At 36.7% G+C, this 25,764-nt stretch overlaps 1 protein-coding gene across 1 annotated transcript in view; it reads right to left on the reverse strand.

The window, feature by feature from the left end:
* The window catches only part of SLC9C1 (solute carrier family 9 member C1), a 68,187-nt gene that overhangs the window by 5,140 nt on the left and 37,283 nt on the right, over positions 1-25,764 (reverse strand). Inside the window, exons 13-24 of the mRNA XM_016200101.2 lie at positions 24,290-24,409; positions 19,461-19,656; positions 16,171-16,356; positions 13,731-13,880; positions 12,224-12,275; positions 10,937-11,085; positions 9,510-9,635; positions 8,339-8,437; positions 7,611-7,784; positions 3,526-3,657; positions 3,204-3,389; positions 1,127-1,253 (exon numbers count right to left, since the gene is read on the reverse strand). Of these exons, the coding sequence (XP_016055587.2) occupies positions 1,127-1,253; positions 3,204-3,389; positions 3,526-3,657; positions 7,611-7,784; positions 8,339-8,437; positions 9,510-9,635; positions 10,937-11,085; positions 12,224-12,275; positions 13,731-13,880; positions 16,171-16,356; positions 19,461-19,656; positions 24,290-24,409 (1,697 nt within the window). The remainder of the gene's footprint in view (positions 1-1,126; positions 1,254-3,203; positions 3,390-3,525; positions 3,658-7,610; positions 7,785-8,338; positions 8,438-9,509; positions 9,636-10,936; positions 11,086-12,223; positions 12,276-13,730; positions 13,881-16,170; positions 16,357-19,460; positions 19,657-24,289; positions 24,410-25,764) is intronic.

Genomic DNA, 25,764 nt, shown 5'->3' on the forward strand with positions numbered 1-25,764 from the left:
TTCCCCAGTAACTATGTGGGAAATCAATTGTTGATTGATGTGTTAATTTAATCAACCATTCATTTATCATTAGACATTTTGATTACTTCTAATTTTTGTTTTTATAGGTAATGCTCAACTACCATTTTTTACTAGTTTTGCTTTATTTTTTCAGTTGTCTAGAAATTATATTATTACTAGTAATTTACCATTTTGTTGAAGTATAATGACATAAATAGAAATTATATTACTTACTCAAAAGATATGAACACTTCTATAGCTTTTGGAATCCTGTGATAAATTTACTTTATCAATTTATACTGGTATCAACAAAGTAAGAATATATATCAGATTAACTACTTTTTCTTTTGGTTAATAGTCATTATAATTCTTTTAAAAAATCTCACTAATAAATCAAACACTTAATTTCTGTTTCTTTAAATATTAGCAGTATTGAACATTTTTTCACATTTTGTTTTCAATGTATATTTTTCTTTCTGAATTATCTTTTGCTGACCTCTTGATTAGCTACATTTTAATGAGACTAAGAATTTTAAAATTAATTTCTATATTTCTAAATTTAGAGTATTATTTCCCCTTCAGTGAAATGATAAATATTGAATTATTATTACTTATTTCCATAATTTAATTCTTTACTATTCAATTTTTTAATCTACCTGAAACTTATTTTCTGACTTTTAATCAATGACTTAATAGTAATTATTAAACAATCATTACTGTTATGATCTAATTTTTATCATGAGGAGTTTGTATGAAGGTTATTAAATAGATATCCATTCAGTTACAATGATTTATATCTCTATTGTTCACTCAGTACAACACTATTTTCATTATTACTGCTATATAATATATTTTAACTTGGGGGAAGAGCTATAAGCTCCCTCATTAATAATTTTTTCATATTAATTTGATAATTATACATGTTTATTCTTATAGATGAAATATAGAATAATTTCTAACTATAACTTAGATATTCTTAGTCTGAATACATACATTAAAAATGTAATATGGCAGTTAAAAGGATTCCTCAGTGCTCTAGGCAGGATGAATACAATTTCCAAATATTTATATGGCTATTTTATAAGTGGAAAGTAAGTTTTCAATGGCTCAAAGAAATCTAACTCACTTTCTTTTGCTGTTGGACCAGATGCTTTAAATGCAGGCACATACTTTGTACCGGTCCATCTGAATTTTTTCATATTAATCGAAGTCTGAACAATCACTACCTTTGTGAAATCTTCAGTGCCTTGTATCTGAAAATTGACAAAATATAAGTTAATCTGAGTAAATACCATACAACTAAATGTTTCTCTGGTAAGTTACTATTCCCGACCTTCCCTAAATATCTGTGCCTGAAAATTGAACACATCATTACATATTAGGAGAGATATTAAAATTCCTGAACATGTTTGTTTTGTGAAAGTCAATATTCCACACACCTTCATTGATTTTTAAATATTTTGCTCATTTCTCTTACAAGTAAGAAAAATGATCGAGGGTTAATCATCAATGACCCCTTAAAATAACACCCAGATAGTTATTTTGTTTTTGTTTTTATTTTTATTTTTTACATGGCAAAGAGTTACTTTAAAAAACAATGGTATTCTGGGCATGTGAAGTTCAGCACAGAGAATATAGTCAATAACATTATAATAACTGTGTGTGGTGCCAGGTAGGTACGTGAATTGTTCTTGGGATCACTTTGTAAATTGTATAATTGTCTAAACACTGTGCTATACACCTGAACCTAATATAAAATAGTATTGAATGTCAACTGTAATTGAAAAATTACAGGAGCTCAAGAGATTCTTCAACTTTGTGTTGGGTTGTTTTCAGTATTCTTTGAATCACAGTGAGCGGGCTTTATGCCTAGGGGAGTGCACAGAGTTGGGTAGGTTTGGGGCTACCTCGAGAGTCTCTTGCTAGACCATCCCATCTAAATTCCCAACTAGCACCTACACCAAAGTTCTGTTATTAGGTATTCAAGAGCAGAGGTCGGAGCCCCATAGTTAAGAAGAATGTTTCGCTTCCTGTCCCTGGGCATCCCATTGGTGCTGGTGGTGTTCCTCTTATCCTTACCCCATGGTTTTCTTGTGTCCCAGATTTACCCTGTAAGTACTTCTGGCATAGCGGTAAATGTTTTATTTAATATATTTTATATTTCTCTCAATGTGGTTGAGAGCTCATTTGAGGGCAAGTTGCAAATCTCATTTGTCTTGATCACTTCAGCATCTAGAGCTGTTTCTGAACACACTGTAGTATACAGATGATGTGCTGTGCGATTGTACATCTGAAGCCTATATAATTTGTTAACCAGTGTCACCCCAATAAATTCAATAAAAGGAAAAAAATAAAATATATACCTAATTTAATTGAATCTAGGTTCCTCTTTCCATTTAATTTCTGTAGCTGTATTTTATATGTCCATTGATTCTTCCTGACACATGCCCCATTTATTCTACCCCCAACACACCCACACACACCCATGCACACACACACACACACACACACACTGTTCTTTCTTTCCTTCTTCACAAGGCATAGCTTCTCATTTTGATTGGAAGAAAACTTGACTGCTTAAAAACGAGATGCTTTTTACTTTTATATTCATTTCAGAGTAGCTGGGGAAATATCACTGGTACTCAGTTGAATGTGGGCCAGGAAGGACCTTTCTAGAGTACTAATGATAGAGTCCTGAGAGTATAGTCCTTTTGCAATGTGTAAATGCACTTAATAGGCCCTCTTTTGCTGTTTACAACTGCAACAACATCTAATTGTGGCTAAAATGTACAGCTTGGCCTGCCTCAGTGACATTGAACAGGAATAGCTTGGTGTTTGGGCTACCCAGTGACAAAGCAATCAATGAACTTGGGATGCTTGTGTGTTTATGGAGTGGTATGGGAAAGGGACAGGATAGGAAGGTGGAAAAGTGACAATATTTTTTAAAAATATATCTTTATTGATTTCAGAGAGAGGAAGGGAGAGAGAGAGAGAGATAGAAACATCAATGATGAGTCACTGATCGGCTGCAGCCTGCAACCCGGGCACATGCCCTGACCTGCAATCGAACCCCGGTCTCCTGGATCCTAGGTCAATGCTCAACCGCTGAGCCATGCCTGGCCGGCGTGACAATTTTTTTAACACTAATACATTGTTGGACATATGGCACATTGACCTGAAGACATGAATCAATATTTCTTTACCTGGTGGCATGTTAAAGGAATTAAGGAAGGTGCTTTATAAACTTTTCTTAATTGGCAATCTTCCACAACTCCATTTATGAGGATGACATAAATTACAGTTTCATCATAGATATCACACTTGGTGCCCTTTGGTATATCTTTTACACAAACATTACAGAGTTTTAATTGCATCTTGTAGTTCCAATCCTGGATGGAAAAAAAAAATTGTAGTGTACTGTTTGTTTATCAAGTTTAATATAAATTCCTAAATAGTTAATTTCTAACAGTACTTGAACGCAATTCCACTTAGCAAAAAGGACACGTTTACATAAACACTTCTTACCTCATAGGATAAACGTTCCCTGATTTTTTTGGCAGTAATAGAAAGTCCAAGTTTTAGCCACATTTTATATTCCATTTGAGGACAGCATTGTTTAAAAGTTCTATACAAGTGGTTTTTGGGAATAAAACATGTCTGGAAAAAGAGGGATATGAACTTAATATTTTATTCTGTGCACCTATAGCTTAAGGATATAAGTTTTACTCATTTATCTGTAATATTGAAGCTAAGAATTTAAATTATACAAGATTCATATTATTGCCTGGAAACCTAATAAAATGTTTATATTAATAAACATTTGTGTGATCTTATTATGCACTAAATATTAAAGACTATATGATCCGATGAGAGATTCTTTATTTTTCTTACAGATTCTGAAAAGAAATAGAAAGCAAAGTATCAAAAAGCATTTAACTTTTTTAACTAAAGATGTAAATATTTTTATAAATACATTCTTTGAGGGGAGCAAACCTTTCAGGCAACAATGAAATGCTGCTGCTAACAACAAAAATAGACTATTGGCTGTTAGGAATACGGTGCTCTGAATGTATAAGACATTGTGTATGTTGGCTTTAGTTTCTCTTGTGTAAGCACCTGTGAGTGGGATTGCCCTGACCAGGAATCAACCCCGACTCCTGGAGCATAGGCCGACGCTCAACTGCTGAGCCATGCTGGCCGGGCTCTTCGTACTTTTAATTTACATTTCTCTGAGAGCTAATGATATTGAGCATCTTCTTCATGTGTTTATTGGCCATTTGTACATTCCTTTGCTAAGTGTCTGTTCAAATCCTTTGTCCAGTTTTTAACTTGGTAACTTGTCTTATTTCTGAGTTGTAGGACTTATTTAAAGGTTCCTTTGTCAAGTCCTTTTTTAGATAAAGGTATTGTGACCACCCCCGTGCTCTCCGACAGTTGACTTTTTTGTATTTTTCATGGTGTCATTTTAAAAAGCAGAAGACTTTAATTTCAGTGACATCAGGTTTATCAATATTTCCTTTTGTGGCTGGTGCTTGTTTGTGTCCTGGCTAAGAAATCTTTGCCTATTCAGGATCTCTTGTGTTTTCTTCTGGATTGTTTTATGGTTGTAGTTTTTATGTTCAGGTCCATCGTAATTCCCAATTAATTTCTGTGCATAGTGTTCCATTGCTTCCACAGGGATATCTAGTTTCTCAGGATCATTTGTTGAAAATACCATTATTGTCAAAAATCAGTTGACTATGTGAGTGTGGACTTACTTCCGAATTCCATCCCGTTTCATTGATCTATACTGTCTTCACCTTAGGCCAATGCCATGTAAACTTGATCATTATAGATTTATAATGTCTTTGAATCAGGTACTGTAGGTCACCTACTGTTATTCTCTATCAAATTTGTTTTATCTATTCTAAGTCCTTTGCATTTCCATATAAATTTTACAGGCAGCTTGAACATTTCTGTAAGATTTCATTGAGATTGCATTAAATCTATAGATCAATTTGGGAAGAATGGACATCTTAATAAAATTATGGCTTCCAATCCATGAAGTTGTTCTACCTCTCTATTTAGAGCTTGTATGAGTTCTCAAGAAAATATTCTGTAGTTTTCATTGTAGAGGGCTTGCATATCTTTTGTTAACTGTATTCTTTCCACTTATCTAGTACAATCGGGCTAGAAAGAGAAATAAACTCACATAAAAATTATAAAGAAAACACTAAAATTGTCACTGTAGATTACATTATATCTACACTTCAAAAATCATAATCTATCAAAACTAACTAGAATTTGTAGCAAATTTAGCAATGTAGCAAGATACAACTTCAAATTCCAAAAATTAATTGCATTTTCATATCCAAGCAACAAACAACCGGAAACAAATTTCTTCTTTTTTTTACAAAAAAATCAACAACAACAACATTGAAAGAGATAAAATGGCCCAGCAAACATTTATTTCCCAGACATTTGCTTTGCCATCTCCAGGCAAACTGCTTTCCTCCCCTTCAGAGCCCCAAACGACTATTCCCCCTTCCCCTTAGCTCAAGGATGCATTTGTCCTGGCCTGATTTCTCCTAGCACCCATATTCTTCTAAAACTTTGTACGCACATATGTAATTACACCTGGTCATTTTCTTCTGTGAATCTGTCTTACGTCCTTTTAAGTATTCGACCAGCCAGAAGACCTCAGAGGGGAAAGGGGACATTTCCCCAACACCTCAAAATGACAAAACAGAGCCTTAAACGTCCCTAACCCCTGGCACTTCTTGACCTCTAATATATCTGTTCCATTCTTAGCAATCTGGTAAGTTTAGTTTTGTCTCACCCTGAGCCTGTACAGCTCGGTCTCCCTGGGGCAGCTCCTTGGCCCGGCTCTGCAGATCGCCACCAGGTTGGCTGCCACAGCCCCCGACCTGTCCCCTCCCAGCTCAGCAGGACCACTTCCTTCTGTTTGGGGCATTGTTGCTTGTGATTGGAAACTGCCCTAGGCGCAGGGTCAGGGTGGATGTGGGGCTTATATTGGGTGAGTTTTTCTTCTCTCAAGGTCTCTAGGCTTACACTCCCTGTTTTCCAGTGGCTGACAACATTTGCCTCGAATATTTTGTCAAGTTCTATGGTTGTTTGTCGTGGGTGTGCTAGTTATGCGACCGGTCACTTCCGGTAGCCAGAAGCAGAAGGACAGAATATTTCTATGCAATCCCAAGCGTTGTACAATTTCACTTGTAAATATTCTAGTATGCACTGCTGAATGATAGGGGCCTTTCAAAGCTTTTCCTTGCCGCCTTCCTCCTTCCACTCTCTTTTTATGCCACTGATTTGCAGGGCGTAAAATAGGCCATTTGACCTGCAGGGCCTCCCACATTCTAGATTTATCTAATTATTTTCTCCTGGTGTCAATTAACTTGTTTCTCTCCTTCCTGCATTTTCTGTTAACTGGTTCTATCTAGAGGCCTCAGGTTTTTCTCTTTTCTTGTATTAGAAGACTTCAAGGGCTGGCAAGAGGACTTCAGCTACATCATATCATGAGGTACCCGATACTAAGTTGTTCCACTTTTAATGAAGCTAAGATTGTTCTTAGTGTCAGCCTGGCACTTTCATTATAAATTTTACCATTAATACTCCACATCAATTGATGGTTGTAGCTTAGATCCGTTATTTCATTAGGGAAGGCATGATGTAGATATTCTAATTCTCTCATTCTATCTATGTTAGCTGGGATTCTTCACAAAAAATTTTTTTCCTCATTATTTTTTTTCTTGTTACCTTGGAAGAATTCATAGAGGAAAGGCAGGATACATGTTTCATTCTTTCTATTGATATCTCAGCAACCTTATTGGAAATTTTTAAAAATTGGTGTCATTATGACTTACTGATTTTTATGTATTTATGGGGTTCAATTGTTTGCTGTCATTGTTCTTTTTGAGTTCAAATTAGGCCAGTGGGAGCCCTTGTTGATTTAAGGATTTTGTCTTCAATCTTGTCTAGGGAAACTTCCATCCGATTTGCTCAACTTTTCTATTAATAGATCCTGGCTGTCTGACTTTTTCCCTTTTTAACCTTCCAAATTTTGTACTGATAGTTAACACATCCCACCTAATTTCCCCATGAGAGATCTCATATGATTGTGTTTTGTTTTGTTTTTTGATTAAATATTTCTTTCTTTCAATATGATAGATTAATTTTGCAAGGCATTTTGTTAGGACACTATACCAGGTAAATACAATTCTGTTCACAAGTTCTGTTCCTTTACCATTCTTAGTTTTTTTTTAAATATGTTTTTATTGATTTCAGAGAGAGGAAGGGAGAGGGAGAGAGAGAGATAGAAACATGAATGATGAGAGAGAGTCGTTGATAGGGGGCCTCCTGCACACCCCCAGCTGGGGACCGAGCCGGCAACCCCCGGCATGTGCCCTGACCGGGAATCGAACCGTGACCTCCTGGTTTACAGCTGGCCGCTCAACCACTGAGCCATGCTGGCCAGGCACCATTCCATTGTTTGTTTGTTTTTTAAATCTCCACTAGATGATAAGCATGTAATGAGTACAAAGATAAGCTTAAATTTGATACTAGATATTTAACAAGATACAACAGTAAGACATAAGGTGATGTTTTCTGACCTCCACTACAGTTTTGCAGATGGCAGAATATTTCATGGGTTCATTAGTTAAACAGTTTAGCTCTCCTATTATTTCCCCACTGATCACATAGTCTGAGTAAGTTATCTGAAGATCTTTTTCCTCCGACTGAGGGAGTGTTTGGTCAATTATCAAACCTGGTTTTGATCTTTGAAGCTGTTCAGGAACAAAAAAAGAGAGAAATATGTATGCCAGTTAATTTACCAAAATTATCTAATTTATGCCTTTCTTTTCTTTTGGTTTTAACAATTTCATATGTACATATTATTTTGAGAATATTTATTACTCATAGATTTTAAGCATATTTATTAAATTAGTAATGACTTAGAAACAAAGCATTCTTGCATACTTAAATCTTTCTGATTCCTCCTGCCCAGCCAACCTATACCTGCCTTAAATGGCTTAATCCCCAACTCAGACAAAAGCAAGATGAATTACAATTTATATTATAATTTTTCATCTTAAAGGTGATCCTTTTAATTTTTTGTTATCTATGGGAAAGTCTGGTTTCATTTGCTCAACATTATGTTTCTGAGCTTCATCTACAATGTTATTTATTGTGTTTGAACAAGAAAAATTGCTGTTTGGATGGCAGCTGCTGACCTAAAAAAGGAACAATGCAGTTCTTAACATAGAAAACTACTAATTGTCAATTTTATAAAGTTTTTAACTAATGCTCACAAGGAGATTTAGAAATAATTTTGTCTTACCTTTATCATGCCTGAAATAATTATATAAATTCCTTTGGGCTCATCACCTTCTTCAAATATATCATTTCCACAATCAAATGTTTTAAGTTTGGCTCTGTCCTAGAAAATATTCACCAAATACACACTATAAACAATATTTTAAAAGTAAATATCACTTAATAAGATTTCAGGTATTGCATTAGTAATAAATTTGTAAGAGAGAACAGAAATTATAAATAGCAAAGAGAAGAAGGTGAATATTCCTAAATGCATGTACTGTCAGATGGGGTGTTTATACATGGGTTAGGAAAGAAATAATCTAATCTAGGAATAAGAATGTAATGGAAAGATGACAATATTTTATCTGGATGAAAAACAATCAGGACAGATGCAGGCTAACGGCACATATATGTTTCGTGCATACTCATGCTCTTAAACATCTAATGAAGTAAATAAAAATTTATTTGTTAAAAATATTTTAATCAGGTCAACAAATATAATTGGTCTTTTAGCACCAAGTACATATAGACAAGGAATGTTATTAAGACAAGGTAGGCCCATTTGTTTATTCCACAAACACTTATTGAGCACCCACTATTCAATATGCAAAGTCCCAGGAGATGAGTATTCAGAAAATGGGTGAGCTAAAAAATACAGTTTGGGAGGGAGATATAAAGGTGATTATAATGTAATGTACTCAGTGTTGTAATAAAGCTATATAATGAGTACAATGGTGACACCTTTGGTCCACAGGATAATCTACTGGTAGGGTGTTTGACCCCAAAGCCTCTTTTTCTAAGTACCTTCAGTGGAGATGTTTACAGAGAAGCAATAATCAGGGAAAGTTTGAGAAACAGGTGAGAAAAAGGGCATTTCAGAGCAGTAAATAGCACCCACAGTGGAATGGAATTAGGAAACAGTATGAAGTGCTTGGTTCAGTATAGAATATAGGCTATATGATGAATGAGCAACAGGCAGTGAAGATGGAGAGGCAGGCAGGAAGCAGGCTGTAGAAGACTTTGCAGTCACTCAAAGGGATTTTGATTTTATCCTATAGGCAATAAAGGACACCTAAAGAATTTTAACCTGGAGAATATCATGGTTAAATCATTATTTTTTAAAAGATCACTTGTGGGTACATTAAAGATGATATTTCCTTAAAGAGGATATTATTAGGAAATAAAAATGTTACCTGAATAAAGCTTATCTGGCCTTTGTCTTTATCTAGCCATGGAATATGGTATAGTGCTTCAGTAAGAGTAAGTGGCTTGATAACAGGTTGAAAATCCAACAACTCTCTTTTTTTGTCCATTATTAACTAAAAATCACAAAATTTAAGAAAGAAGATGAACAAAAGTAGTGTTCACAGAATGTTTAAAACAATTATGGCTTTGTACTGTTTATTTTTCTTGCTTTTCTGAGACTTTGGTTTTTCCACGGAAACGTCCAACTTCTCTCCTCTTACAGCATTTTTCTGCTGTCATATCCTACGGTCGTAGATCAAACTTTTAAAAGTAAACCTCTTTACTGAAATGCAGCAGATAGGCAAAAAAAATGCACAGATCGTAAAAGTTCACTCAAAGAACATTGACAATGTGAAAACATCTGTGTAGCCAGAATCCAAATTAAGAAATAAAACATCTACTGTATCTTAGAATCCTCCCTTATGTTCTCTACTAGTTATTGCTCCTATCCAAAGTTAATCGTTGCTCTATCACCAGAGTCTAGCTTTGTCTGGGTTTGAGCTTTATTTACATAAAATCAAAGAGCATGTACTTGTTTGTGTCCGGTTCCATTTGCTCAGCATTGTGTTTCCGAGATTCATCTACAATGTTGCAGGGAGCAAAAATTCGTTCATGTCATTTTCATTGTTGTATAGGATTATGTTGTATTATTATACCATAGCATTATTGATTACTGATTAACACTTTGGTTGCTCCAGTTTGGGGCTTTGTAATGCTGCTATGAGTGTTTGCTGTACATATGTACATAGTTCTGTTAAATATATGGTTACATAATCTAATTGCTATGTCATAGTATATATGGTCAAATTTAGTAGATTTTGCCAATTTTCTAAAGCGGTTGCATCAAATCACACTCCTACTCTAATGTCCAATTGTTCCAACATTTTTTTACCCTTGGTATTGTCAGTTTAAAAAAAAATTAAGAATTCTGGCGGTTGTGTATTGGTCATTCATTTTAGTTTTAATTTGTATTAAGCTTATGAAATGATATTTGGCACATTTTGTTATGTTTATTGACTGTTTGAATGCCCTCTGTTATTCAGTGCCTATTCGAGTCTTTTGCCCATTTAAAAAAAAGTGTTTTCTGTCTTATTCCTATTGATTCATAAGATAATTTTATATACGGTGTTAGGGAAGGGTCCAAGCATAGAAAGAGGTGATCCCTCACTATGACAAGACAGGAGAGAGAAACTGACCACTGGAGCTACAGGAAGGAAACTCTCTATGGTGTGTGCTTTGTTCTAGAGAATTATTTTAAGTTAGATATTCATATCTCAGGGATGGCTTATATTGGAAAGAGCCAAAAGTAGGTTAGAAGGTCTTAAATGACTATATATCAAATCAATATAATTGTTTTGAAGATAGTCTATCTCACCTTGTTAATTTCAGAAGCTTCAATTTTATGAAGAATTCCTTTTAACCTAAAAACCTTAATAATTTCTCTAGCCAAATTGAGCATGACATTAATCTCCTCCTTTGTTTTCATAGTGACAGCGATTTCTGGGTGATCATACTCTAAGTAGCCTGAAAAATAACAAAATATTTTCAGATGACATAAGGACATTGTTTAAATACTTCATTTAGACAATAAGCTAATATTTCTGCTCTAAACCCGTGGAAGGCAGCCCTCAGTACAGGAAAATGTCTCTCTTCCTGATGAAGCTTCTGCAATCAACCATAATTCACCAGCTGTTGCAGAGCCCTGCCTGCCATTTTCTTGACTTCAGTTCAAAATTGTGCCATAAAGGACAGACAGCCTCAGTCTTAGGATTAACACTTGCACTGGACACTTGAGAGGCTCTCCTGGGCTTTTCTATTCTGTTTGACTCAGGAGTTTTGACGACAAACTCCGCGCTTAGCTGTGGTTAAGTCTTTCACTCAGCCTGGGTCATTTTACACTCACCCTGCCTGTGCCTCAACATGCCTCACCCCCCACGCTCCCTGCCTGTCTAGTCTGGATTCCTAGGCGCCCACGAGAATTTCATTCTCTTGGATTGTACCTTTGGCTTTTCCTTGGGCATGATATCTTGTGTGAAGTGACAGCTATCTTCCACGCAAGCTCTCCCAAGCATGGCCTCATTCCCAGGCTTGCTGTGCCCTTTTGCTCCCCACCACCTGGTACCCAAATCCCTTCTCCTCATGCATGAACACTATACCACGAGGAATGTGTCTGTCCTACTCCCGGGATTTGTCCTGTGCTAGGAGCGTGACTCGGCATGGTGCTGGGCGTAGGCTGTGGCTACGTTTGGGCATCGAGCCTTCCAGAAGCCGCAGCAGAGGTCTGTTCTAAAGCCTAAACCCTCAGACAGCAGCCCTGTGGCAAGTGGCACGAAAAAAATAACTTCTTTCGTCGCTCAGGAAGGTCTGCTCACTTCTGGTTTGGGAGAGAGCAGAATTTATAAGGCACTGATAGCGTGTGTAATCATGCCATGCAAGTGCGTTTTCTTTAAACAGAAATTAAGAGGCCTGCATTGTGCCATAAGGCAGAGAGGGCAAGTCCCGAGAGGGAACGTTATACTATTTGGTCCAGCCGAAAGTGTGACCATATCGATTGTTGAAGTTATTTATTGGTAGTGAGTGGGTTCCCTCAAAGGGGAGTTTATGTATCAAAACCACTGATGGTAAGAGATGAGCAGGACCCTTTGGGGTGAGCGCTACCTACCTAGCTCTTTCATAGCATGCGCCGTATTCCGCATCACCCTCTTTAGTAACACCTAGGAAACAAAAGACACATTACCCCCACTGGAAAACAGACCGTTATAAGATGCCTGAACATTTGCACCCGATGGAGTTTTAACCTAAGTGAATAACTAAGGGAAAATATGGAGAACTTTTCTGTGATTGGGATTGAATCGTGTGCAGTGAATCCTGTGTTGCTCCAGCGAGCGTGGTGGAGAGGGTGGGAAGCCACACCACCCAGGCTGGTCTTGAGGAGCCTGAACGCGAGTCATCTATTTGGCTTTAAAGTAACTTGCTTTAGGATCCTGTTGGTTCTGAAAAACGTGGGCATGGTAGGTGCTTTGTCGCTCAACTTTATGACAGCCTCCAACTTTGGGGTGCACAGGTGGCTTTCAACCCTAAGTGAGTTAGGTTTGGCCAAGCTGTGCCAGAGCAAAAATGAGGACATCTTAGAGATTCAAGTCCTCTTGTATTTCCTACTGGGTAGCCTCAATTTGAAGTACTAAGTAGGAGTGGTTAGGAAAAGTAACAAAATTCAGGAAAATAGTTTTAAAATTATAGGTGGAGAAGGGAGGGAAGATATGCTTTTTGTGTTCTACTACATGCAAGGTGCGGAAAAAGTAAGCTTACCGTTGTGAGCATGAGAAACACAGTTTATTCTTGTATTATTATTTACTAATTGTTGTGTTATTTTCCATACAAACAACTATAAACCTACTTTGCCCCCCTTGTATTGAATGTTCAGCTTACTCAAGTACAAAGCTTTGGACATATGACATATAGCATTCAAATATTCTAAACTGCCTTGAAAGGTAAGACATAGCTGACAAACTTGTGTGCCCATATCAGTGTGAATATGCCTCAGCCGAGAAAATAAAAATTGAAAGCTAGAACTTAGGCCCTAGAGTTCCCTTTGCCATTTACGTGTTCTGGGGCCTAATCATTTTAACCTCTCTTGGCTTCATTTTCTCCTCTGCAAAATGAGGGAATTAGACAAGGTTTCCCTCTAGATGAGTTATTATTACTTCTTTCTGTTTGCCAGGGCCTCATCCTTTACTTCTTTTATTATTTACTGTGGGAAAATCGGGGCTAGAGAGAAACAGAAAGAATCTTTGTGAATTATGAGGAAGCTCAACAGCACCACCACTTCCCGTCCTCCAGGATTTCTTATGTAAAGTATCTGCAGCCTGACAGATCCTGGAACTTGCATTGGGAGGGTACTGACCGCTTCACATGGGTTTCACAATTGCCTCGGCAAGGACTGAAAGGCATGTTCCAAGAGTTTTGTGACTTGTTAATATGGCACAGACACTTTAGTAAGGATGCATTTCACTAATATAAATGTGGACTAGTTTAAGTTTTACAAATATTACCTAGCAAACCACGGATCAAAGACCACATCTACATATACAGACAGAGAACATGATGGGTGAGGGCAAATGAGGGGGTGGGGAAAATAAAGCCTTTTCTTAGTATTTCCTTTTTCTCACCTGTTTAATCTGTTTAGAACTTGCAATCTGATCAATTATAGTCCTTATGTCCGATTCACCTTGCACAAATCCTTTTAGTATAGCATACTTATAGGACAGCTGGTGACTCAACCTTTTATCTATTAATTGCAGCAACTTTGGAGTTACGAGCTGAAAAAAGAAGCCTGCTATTTAATATAAATTGTACAAATTTTAGCTGATTAGTTTAACTAAAATAGATAATATTAAGGGACGACATGCCCTCAACAGTAACTGTAGTAACCTGTCAAGGTTCTTGTTACTGTATTCACGGTATCTTTGAACTGCATGGATAGAACTATTTCCCTATTACTAATAATGCTGGGCACCTGTGTAAAATGATGGCTTTATTCTTTATTTTCCTTGCAGAATTGTATGCTATTTTCAACTGGTTTAAATTCTTAGAAAACAATGCAATTGATATTTTTCTGGTCTTAAGTATAAAATGACTGTCTACAAGGCACTGTCACCGTTACCTGCCAAACCTCCTACTAAACTTTTTACTAGATAGTTCATTTGGGGTAGAACGTACCACAACTATATTCCCTCTTCGACCCCCACAATTAATTTCTCACTGTTTCTTTGCTGAGGGCTTAAGTCTCCGGGTTATCTGTCACCATTGTAGAGTCCTCTAACTTCAGCAGAGTTGGCTGCTCCCTGTTTTCCTGTCCATGCTCCATAATCTTCATACTCTGCCCTCCAACCACCTGCCATCAATCTTTGTAGAGCTTATATTCATCCTTCAAGGTTCAGTTCAAGTGTCAACTAGTAAAAGAAGTCTTTTATATCCCACTAGTGTTCCGTGCATACTACCGTCTTGTATTTACCCTACCTACCCTTCTTCAATAAGCTGTCTGGGGGCAGAGACTATATCTAATTCATCTTCACATTCCAAGGGCTTACCATTTGACATAAGGATTAAGAATTTTTTGACTATATAAACAAACTTTTCTTAAGTGGCTTACCAATTTCTTCATTTAAAATATATGGGCCCGGCCAGTGTTGCTCAGTGGTAGAGCACTGGCCTATGAACCAGGAGGTCATGGTTCAATTCCTGGTCAGGGCACATGCCCAGATTGTGGGCTGGGTCCTCAGTAGAGGGCATGCAGGAGGCAGACAATCAATGACTGTCTCTCATTGATGTTTCTCTCTCCCTCTCCCTTCCTCTCTGAAATCAATTAAAATAAAATATAAAATAATAAAATAAAATAAAATATAAAAATTTGGTTGACTCTGTATATCTTCCTATCAGAAAGAATTAACTGGTTACTGGAATACACTAGATTTGCCTTCCTCACATCAAAATGCACACTAGCATTACTTACAGTGTCAAATAATACTAAAAGGGAAAACGCTACTAGTTGCATACTTCTAGATCTGGCTGGCTTATGCCTTTCAATAGCAAAAGTATTTTTAAACTTGTGTGAGAAAGCTCTACATGTAAAGATTCTAATCGGTTAGCTTTATATCTAGATGAAGTGTATCTTCTTTAGCTTTGTATTTCCCATAGTGCTTGTATGTGTTTTGTTTGTGTATGAATAGAGAAAGAGAGAGACAGAGAGAGAGAATATCTGTATCCATACATATATATAAATATATGTATATTTCTTATGCTTTGTGATAGAAGGAGTGTTATGTCATTGAAATAAAAATATAGAAAATAATTACCCATCATATTTGTTATAGAAAGATCTATAAGACAATGAAAGGTAATTTTTGATGCTGTGATTCTAAAATACTTTAAATTTATATAACATAAAATGTACATTTTGGTTTCTTGATTTTTATGAATGTGTACTATTTGTTTTGTCACCATGAATGGTTTGCATGGTTATTTTTTGTTGTCGTCGTCATTGATTTACATCTTTTATTTCAGGCATCTATAATAATAAACATTACTTTGGAGTTAATTTGTAATTTTATTAATATGAAATGTTTCTTGTGCTCTCTATTAAAAAAAGCTATGATGAATATTTCTATACTTCCACATACTAAATGAATTCCTAATATAATTTGAATATTTATAATATGTTATAAAACTTAATTTGTCAAAGGAATCTAAAATTTAAAATACAGACATCAGCCCGGCCGGCCGTGGCTCAGCGGTTGAGCATCGACCTAAGCTCCAGGAGATCACAGTTTGATTCCCGGTCGGGGCACCTGCCCGGGTTGCAGGCTCCATCCCCAGTCTGGGGCGTGCAGGAGGCAGCCGATCAATGACTCTCTCATCATTGATGTTTCCATCTCTCTGTCTCTCCCTCTCTCTTCCTCTCTTTGAAATCAAGAAAGATATGTTTAAAAAATAAAATATAGACATCAGCCCAACAGAAGTGGAAGCCATAAAACTAGTCAACTTATTTTAGTTTACATTTTATAAAATGGTCAGAAGAATTTGAAATTGCATGATTTAATAGTTCTTTACCTTCAAAATTCGTAGTATTCGAATAATTCGAACAGTTTTAAAAAATACCACCAATTGAATCAAATTAAAAGAATTAACAATGGTATGTGACTCAACAATTATTACATCTATGATGCCAATTAATGTAATTCCTAATTCAAATAGGTTCCAGGTATGCAAAAAATATTCCTTCCTCATTGCTGCTATCTGTTGATTTAAAAAGAAATTATATTATTCGTTTGTGCTTTTACTATACCATTTTTCCACAATAACTGAAACATCACTAGTTAGGGTTTTCTCTGATCTACCTTAAGACTCGACTTCTCTGAAATACTACTACATGATCATATTTTAAATTAACAATTTGAAATTAAATGGTTAATATATCAAAGTCCATTCCCAAGGAGTAAATATTCAAAAGAAGTATTATTTTATGATAGTTTATGAATTCCTTCCTTCTTTATTTCAAAAAACTCTTATTGAAAACCTACTGTATCTAAGAGAGTGGGAGATGTCAAAAATATTGTGGATTTCAGCCTGGGAAATTGGGTTTCCTATGGGGTTTTAAAGAGAGTAGGTTTGTAGAAAATATACCTATTTTGAATATGCTCTTTGCGATGTCTGCACAATATTTGGCTGGAGAGATCCAGCCAGCTATGGCCTGTGTCACCTGAGGCTCTAGATACCAGCTGAGCTGGAGACACGAAGCGAGGAGTCACAAGGCTGGAATGGCAGTTGACGCCAGGGAAGTGGAGAGAGAGCATGGCCTCTGAGGCCCTTTACAGTAATTCACGGCTGTGACTCCTGTCTCAGTTTCTCTATCCCCCGCACAAATTTAACATCTTTCCAGGATGCGCCTTGACCAAGCTACCACAGCTCCAGCCTTTGGGCATGAAGCTCCTCGGCCCGCAGGGCCCCTCGCTCTCGCCTGCTACGCTGCGGGCACGTGGCACCCGTTCCCTGCTTTGGCTCTCACTCACTATTCAAGGCTCAGCAGCCGCATCTCTAGCCTTGACCCTGTTCTGTGCGAGAAACTCCTGCTGCTTCTGGCCTCCACGGCACCCGCGCAGTCCTGTATTATAATACTTAAGATACTGACTTGTAATTTTGATTAATGTTTTCTCTTTCAGCAGCCTTATACCCCTACTCACCATGATTCAAAGAAAGTACAGGAGGCAGGCAGATTCACGTTCCAGAGAAAGCGTATGCTTTATTGTAAATTAAGAAATTGCTCTGCTGTTTATAAACAGATTCCTATGGGTTTCGTGGTAGAGTCATTCCCTTCGAGCCTGCTCACACTTGGCCAGGCTGAGGAAATTCAGCGTCTGAGCCTATAAAGAGGAAGACCAGCTCCTTGTCTTATGAAGCCCCACCCACATCGCCATTTAGCCTCCACGGGTGCCTCATTTCCTTCTTATGGAAACAGGTATAAGCCGAATCATTCTCTTAGGAACTTGAAAAAAATGGTATAAAGAATAAGACTTTATCCAAATACCAAGTATTCAGAAATGTGAAGGGGTTCCCTTGAGGTCGCTAGAATACAGCCACAGGCGAGGAAGAGCCTGGTGTGGAAGGTAGGTAGGTGTGTGGGCTTCAAAGCAAAAGGGGTTTGTCGAATGTAAGTTTGTCAAAGAATGTTTGGAAGTTCAGGCCATGCCACCCGCTGGCTCTCAGATGAAGAAAAGTGATTACCCTTCCTCTGAGAAAGATTCAAAAGGCTCATTCCTCTAATAGGTTGAAGAGTGTTTGGGAAAATGTTGAAAATACAGGAAGGAAATTTTAAGGGAGCATCGTTTATTAAAAAGAACAGTAACTTGGAGGGTTTGGATCCCATTTATTATTCATTAGCTATGTGACTTCAGGCCAGTTGCACAACTTATCAGACACTCAGGTCACTCATTTGTAAAATTCAAGGCATGGTATATATACATGGTGTCCCCCCAAAAATGTATACGCACTTTAACAGCCGAGAGCTCAATTGATGTTTCTTTCTTTTCAGATCTCACCCACTGGAATTAATAATTATTCAAAGTGTGTATACATTTTTGGGGAGATATATATATCCTAAAGATACACACACACACACACACACACACACTCTCTTTAAAGGTTAATTTAAGGATTTGAAATGTTATAATCAAAATGACTAGTACTTTATAAGTGGATCATTTATTTTTATTGTTATTAACATAATGGATATTTAAAAAGGCACAGTACAAAGGAGCAGAACTGAACTAAATAGAAAAGAGGGTAAAGGAAATTCTAAGTGAAGGGAAGTCTGAAAACTCAACAGTGAGGATGAATCTTGAGTTAAGTAGACGGGAGACAAGAACAGGGCCGCACCGCTGGGAGTATCCTCTCAGCCGTGACGTATAACCACGTCTCCACAGTCCGGGGCTCCTGTCCTAAGGGGGCCTGACTGAATGCAGCTGTGGCTATGCGTGGCTATCACAGCAGCTTAAACGTGGCAGAGTACAAAAAATAATAGAGCTAGAGGGATCTTCACTGATTATTTAGAGGAACCCATTTTATAGAAGAAAAAAATTGAAGTTGGGAAAAGTTCAGTGACCTTGTGAACAGTTTGCCAGAGAAAACCAAAACCAGAGCCAAATTTACTGAATTATAGCTCTGCACTCTTTCCACTATAGTACATGTTACAGGATAAAATATTACATATTTTAGGGAACTCTTTACTCTCACCCTCACCCTATAACGAACCTTAACATCAATTGCTTTATTTTTTTAAATATATGAAATATCCTATGGTCACGCCAACTAACTTGGAATTTATTACATACAATGTGATGGGTTGTGAATCTCTCCACCCCACCCCCCAACATTAGCACTCTGCAGTAGCATTTTAATTTTCCGCTAAAAACTTGAGACTCGTTAGGTTTGTCCAAATATCATACATAATTCTTCTATTTAAATCTTCTGGCTAAAACATTTTATTTTAAAATTTCTTGATACGTATGACACAATATTGTTATCAATTTGTGGGTGTATATTTCCATTATTTAACCACTACCTTTATGTTGGATTTAAAAATTAAATTATGATATCATTTTTAGTATAAATGAGTATCTATCAATCTACTTAGCCATTTATTTATCTATTTAGTATGAAAAATAAAAAAACCAACATCCATGTGCCTACTACTCTGGTAAGTTTAAGAATTTAATACACTCCTTCAGAAAACTGTAGCTAGTGTTGAAAAATGAAGTTAGGAAATCTCCCTCTTGAATAGAGCGCGCACACACACACACACACACACACACACACACACACACACACACTTACTTTAGATTTACCTTAAATAGGCACTCCAGGAAGTAAAAGGAAAGAAAAAAGAAGTTAGAATGTCTTAATTCAGTCTCATAGATGTCATCTAATGTGGGCACCCAAGTAATTACAAGAGGGAATATATTCATTAGTATCACAAGGAATCCAACAAACTCGAATTCATCAGTAAATACTATCTTATGGAAGGAACGAAGAAAGCAGTATCTGAAAAAAAGGGGAGGGGAGAGAGTTTTACCTGATAAAAGAATTACATTGAATTATTTTCATTCTATGTCCAGCTCTGTTCTAATCAGCAGGCGCTGCAGAGCCTGGTTTAGTTCTGGAGGGAGCCGTCAGCAGCTAACGCTTTCGGGCATCCTGCCTCAGATTCTCCCCTTTGGGAAACCACCAAGGCTGGTTTTGCCTCTGTCTTCCTCACCTTCCTCACCTCGCACGCATTTTGACTGTATTTTTTAAAAAATTCCTTGTCTGATGATATGTTTATTGATTTTACAGAGAGGGGAAGGAAGACACAGAGAAACCCTGATGTGAGAGAGAACCATCGATCAGTGTCCTCATACGTGCCCAACCGGGCATTGAACCCCTAAACTAGGTATGTGCCCTGCCTGGAAGAGAACTGCATTTTTTTTGGTGTACAGGACAACGCTCCAACCAACTGAGCCACCCTGCCAGGCTTCACTGTACTTTCAACAGAAATACTTTTGTTTATAAGATATGGACAATTTATACTGGAAATATTAAAAACACACACACACACACGCACAAAAAATCCCTTCCACTTTCCAATAATTCCACTTCTCTGAGATAACTACTATTAACAGCTTGAATATTGTTCCAGTCCTTTTGCTTATATAATCACTATCTATAAACACAAAAGAAATTATATCATACATATTGTCCTGTAATCAGCTCCCTCCCCCCCCTTAACAATGTATTATGAGCATCTTTCCTTGTCAAAGCATAAAATCGAGAAAAATTCAGGATGTGTGTGATGGAAGAGTTTGGGTCTACATTTTATAAAAAATTTAAAGTAATGTATATGCTTTGGAAAATATTTTCCATACCAAGTATGCTAGAGGATGAAACTGTGAATGACTTTACTTCACGTATTTTTAATTTTATGTTTAATTATTCAAATAGTATAATAATGTATTTTTATGGTTAAAATGCAAATGAAATGATTAATTAATTACTGATCAAAGATTGATTAAAGTACTGGATCACTTCCTTATTCTCAGAGGCCAATCTGTTACACAGGACCTGAAACTTTTAAAATTTGGTGTCCTATTTAAGAAAAGAACATAAAACATGAACACATATATGAGCCTGTCCTTAAACTGGTGGGGCCCTCCAAGCCTCCAGGCAGTGAGGCTGCTTTTCTTGCCTTCTTCCAGCAACAAAGTCATATCTGGCACAGTGTTGCACTTGAGGTTACCTTTTGCCTAAATTTATAGTGAACTGTAATCTGACTTGTTTATGCCACATAGGTAACTTGAAAAAGATACGATGTGGCTAATTTACAACTCCTTTAAATCTTTAATGTTGATGTTAATGTCTTGATCCTGGAATGCTAATTGCTTATTACTATTTTGGCTAGGGGCTCCACTTGGCCACCTGGCCCTTCCTCCCATAATGAGTCCTGTTCTGTAGGTCAGTTAGACAATTTGAGTGTTTGGCTAGATACTAAGTTTGTTCATCCCAATTATACACTTAGAGATTCAGGGAAATAAACACATAGTGGGCCTGCTGGACTTCTATGAGACAGACTGAGTCAGAAACTTTATATATCGTCTAGCCTAAAAGCTCGCAGTTTAACTTGAGGACTATGATGGTATTTCAAACTTTTGGTACCAGTATTGTTTTAAATGCCATATCCCCCTAGTAACTCTGGTAAAGTGACTAAAGGTCCATTTAAAAAAAGATTGAAAGAATATTTCTCCTGTATACTTGTGATATTGTTGCCATCCTTTCTCAAGGGCTCTGGACCTGAGAACTGACTTAGATCTAGAGGAAAGGTGAGAGATCATGATTTTCCTTTGCAGTACATGAGCTCATCCCTTTGCCCACCAGCTATCTGTAGAAGTGAAGTAATGCTGAGTTTCTGTTTGTCTATATTGCCCTTTGACATACATTATTTGTTAGCCATTCCCTGATTTGCTGTTCACAAAATAAAGTATGCCTACCCTTTCTCTGACATTTAAGTGCTGCCTGCCATTTGTCTTCTGCCGTACCAAAATCCTTCTGATACAAGAAAGACCAATTCTATTGCAGCATCAACTATTGTCAACCACGTCCTGCAGAAGACATCTATCATCGAGTTTATCACTGTTGCCTTGGTGAAGGGAAATGTCCTTCAGGTCTTCCCAGAGAAGGTCACGTGGTTGGTTCTTCATTCTCATATAATTAATCTAGTTAAATATTTCAATTTTTATCATCAGCACCTCATTTATTGTAGGTTTTTGGCCTGGTTAAGCTTCAAAAACCATCCCAGGTATGTAATAGTATCAACTCCAAGTGTCCTTGACAGAATGTTGAACCTCGCTCCACTCATCATGGATAAGACCATCAGGCCAATAAATTCGTCATGATCTAGCCTTCTGCTGCAATCTTCTTAAAGCCCATTCCCTTATGTATTCTACTAGTGTTCTCTGATATTAGTCAGGTCTTGTAATTCCTTCAGTTGATAAGTTGTAGTATCCTGAAATAAGCACTATATTTTACCCTCTAGCTGTGTTGAGGTCTGACCTTGGAAGCAATGAAAGGTGTTAGAGACTAACCTTGATACAAAGACAAGCTTCATCTTGTGATGTCTTTGCAGCATCTGAAGGTGCTGGGAGGTTATTATCTTTAGCAGGGTAGAGGGAGCTGCTTCTTCCAGGCCAGAGTGTTCATGAGAACGGGGGGTTTAAGATCCTCAGGTTCTCCACCCAAGTGTTACCAATTCCTATCTCAGGGTCCTGGTACTTTTCTATCGGAGGCATGACATTGATACAGGAGCCCTGCCAATGCTTTGCATTTATTCTTATTTGCTCAACTCTAGCTGTATTTCCCCAAATTAGATATATCATATTGATTTTTTATTCAATTATGACTAATTTAAGTTGAATTTTAAGAATTATAGATATTTTTCCATTTTTCTATTCAGTTTCTTTTGGTGATTGACTTGTTCATGTTTCTGAGTCCATCACTTATTAATTTCAACATTTCAGTAACACTTATGGTCCATATTGAATAATTCTAATAACTGAAGTTTTAGGGATATAAATCTGCTGATTTTCTGCTGATCTCTTTTGTGGTTATTTGTTTCCTTGTGTGTTTGCTGATCTTTGATAGTGATGGCTTTATCCATTGGCTAGAGAACTTAATTTTGAATGGAATGTTATTCAGCACTTACTAATAAGTATTAACATTTGTTAAGTGCTTACCTAGTGCTAGTCCCTGGACTAAGGGCTTCTACACATACTATGTAATCTTTACAACAATCCCATCAAGCAGAGGAGAATCCAACTAGCATATTTTAGCATCTATTATATGTCAGTTACTTTGCCATATGCTTTACATAAATCAGTCAGCTAGCCTCAAGAATATAGCACAGATATTATTATACTCATTTTTCAAATGAGGAACTGAGACCTGAAAGACTCATTCAGCTAATAAGTGATGGAGATGGGATTCTAAATCAAGCATATAACTCCAGAATCTGTATTACCCACTGAGATAAATGGCATTTTGGAGATAGTATAAAGGATACATTGACTATCAATGTATGTTTTTCAAATTTCCCTTTCTTTAAGTTATAGCAACAGAAATAATTACTCAGAAAGTTGTAGCTTAATTTAGTATTAAAGGCTTTAAAACAAATATAGCACAGAAATATCCTTTTGTTATTTATTGAGTGTGGTGGATTAGACACTCAATCTTCAATACTCTTATTGAACTGGACAAAAGAAACAAAAGCCATCCAAATTGTCAAGGAAGAAGCAAAATTATCTCTATTCATAGATGACATGATCTTATATACAGAAAATCCTAGAGAATTCCCCAAACCAAGAGCTAATGAGTGAATTCAGCAAAGCTTCAGGATACAAGATCAATATATAAAAATCAGTTGTAGTTCTATACACAAGGAATAAATAGTCCAAATGTAAAATTAAGGAAAAATTAATTTATGATAGCATCAAAAAGGAAAAATACTTAGGATTAAATTTAACTGGAAAAAAAATGGAAAAAAAAATTTAACTGAAAACTTTTGCAGTGAAAATGGTAAGACACTCCTGAAAGAAATTAAAGAAGATCTTAGAAGTGAAAAGTCATCGCATACTCACAAATTTGAAAGCTTAGTGTTGTTAAGATGACAATACTACCCAAAGCTACTAGATTCCATGAAATTCCTATGAATATCCCAATATTCATATTTTTCCAGAAATAGACAAGCTAATTAAAAAATCTGTATACAGCCCTAGTCTGTGTGGCTCAGTTGGTGGGAGTGTTGTCCCACACACCAAAAGGTTGCGGGTTCGATTCCCAGTCAGGGCACATACCCAGGTTGTGGGGCGGTCAGGGTGCATATGGGAGGCAACCATTTGATGTTTCTCTCTTTCTCTCTCTCCTTTCCTTCTCTAAAAATCAATGAAAATGCCCTCAGGTGAGGATTTAAAATATTTGTAGACAATTGCAAGCAACCCCGAATAGCTGCACCAATCTTAAAAAAGAGAAGTGAAGTTGATGCACTCATACTTTCTGATTTCAAAATTATCTACAAGTTGTGAAAAAAACAATTTGGTGACTTCTCGAGAAATTGAACAAAGTTTTCACGTGATCCAGCAATTTCACTTACCTCGATGGGACTCCTTTTTCCTTTTTAGTATTATACACCCAGTTGAGCAATACTTTTCTAACAAAGGTAAGGACTGTTTTGCTTTCAGAATAAGTCTTTATTGTGTCAGGACTCATATATCTGAAAAATAAATAAATAAATAAATAAATAAATAAATAAATAAATAATAAATAAATAAATAAATAAATAAATAAATAAATCTTTAAACATGCTTTTTAAATTTTGGAATAAGTTTAATGCAGCATTGTTAGAAAGCAAAAAGACTGTTTTGTCCAGTGATGACTGGAAATGAGACATTTTCATGGACATAGGTTCAAGTCACAAAGTTATAGATACAGTAGACATACAATTATGAAGTTATATTGTGGAGCTCACTTATAAAAAACTGGAGATACGTGTTTTAAAACAGTAGAGAGGTAAAGGTTCAGGGATAGGAACATGCTATAGTTCAAATATTTGGGATTCAACTACATACGGGCTTTTATGTTGTATCCCCCATTATCTGGTGAGGTAATGAACAAATTACCTCACTAACCTGTTTGCTCTGTAAAATGGAGGTAAAAATACCTATGCCAGCCTGGGATAATTAAATGAGAAAGTGTGTAGGAAACATCCAGCCCATCTTACATATCCTCTCACCTCCTTTCTTTCACCTTCTGGGCAAGTAGTCAGGGAATTTATGGGGCAAATACAAGTGGTGGGTTAAGAGATAAAATGGTTTCTTAGAGAAGCCAGTGTAGTAAAACCCTCAAAAGACATTTTGGTGGCTCTTGTCTCAAGCTGTCTGTAGGTTTCTTCGGACTTTTCTACTGAGACAGCTTAGATCTGTGGGCTATGATTTGGTCTTGCTTAGGCAATTCCTTTGGTTTTATGAAGAACTTACCTGTTGCTGGCCAGATACTTCCTCAGAAGGACAGAGTTCTGTCCTTGGGCCTGAGGTCCTCCCTTAAAAAGTGGCTTAATGGAACGTCATTGGTGACTTAAGTTCAAAGGTAGGCCTTGTCCTTCCTATTGATTATAATGTTCCCACTCTGAAATTTGGGCAATTTCCCTGCAAATTGCTGTAACAATTTGCTGTAACAGGGAAACTGATGTAACTGAAAATAAAATGGTTCAGTTCTGTGATTCAATATAATAATGTGGGAATTACATGAAAAATCACTAATGTGTTTATGACTTGATTCATTCCTAAGTTTTGAAATATTTATTGGACACCTGTTATGGTTGCTAAATAGTGGGGATAAACCATAAGCAAATACTAGTTTCTGCCCTCAAGGATTTAGCAGAGTAGTGGAATAAAACATGCAAAAAACAATTGCCATAAAGTGTAGTAAATGCTGCTGTGGAGATAATATGTAAAAGGACATGCTGGACCCACAAAGGGGAGCACATTTAATAGAGTCATAGGGAATCAGGAAACCTTCCTGAAGGAATTAATATCTAAGATATGATCATTTCACAAGTTCTTATGAATC

The sequence above is a fragment of the Miniopterus natalensis genome, chromosome 6 (assembly GCF_054644295.1).
Source record: "Miniopterus natalensis isolate mMinNat1 chromosome 6, mMinNat1.hap1, whole genome shotgun sequence".
Lineage (NCBI taxonomy): Eukaryota > Metazoa > Chordata > Mammalia > Chiroptera > Miniopteridae > Miniopterus > Miniopterus natalensis.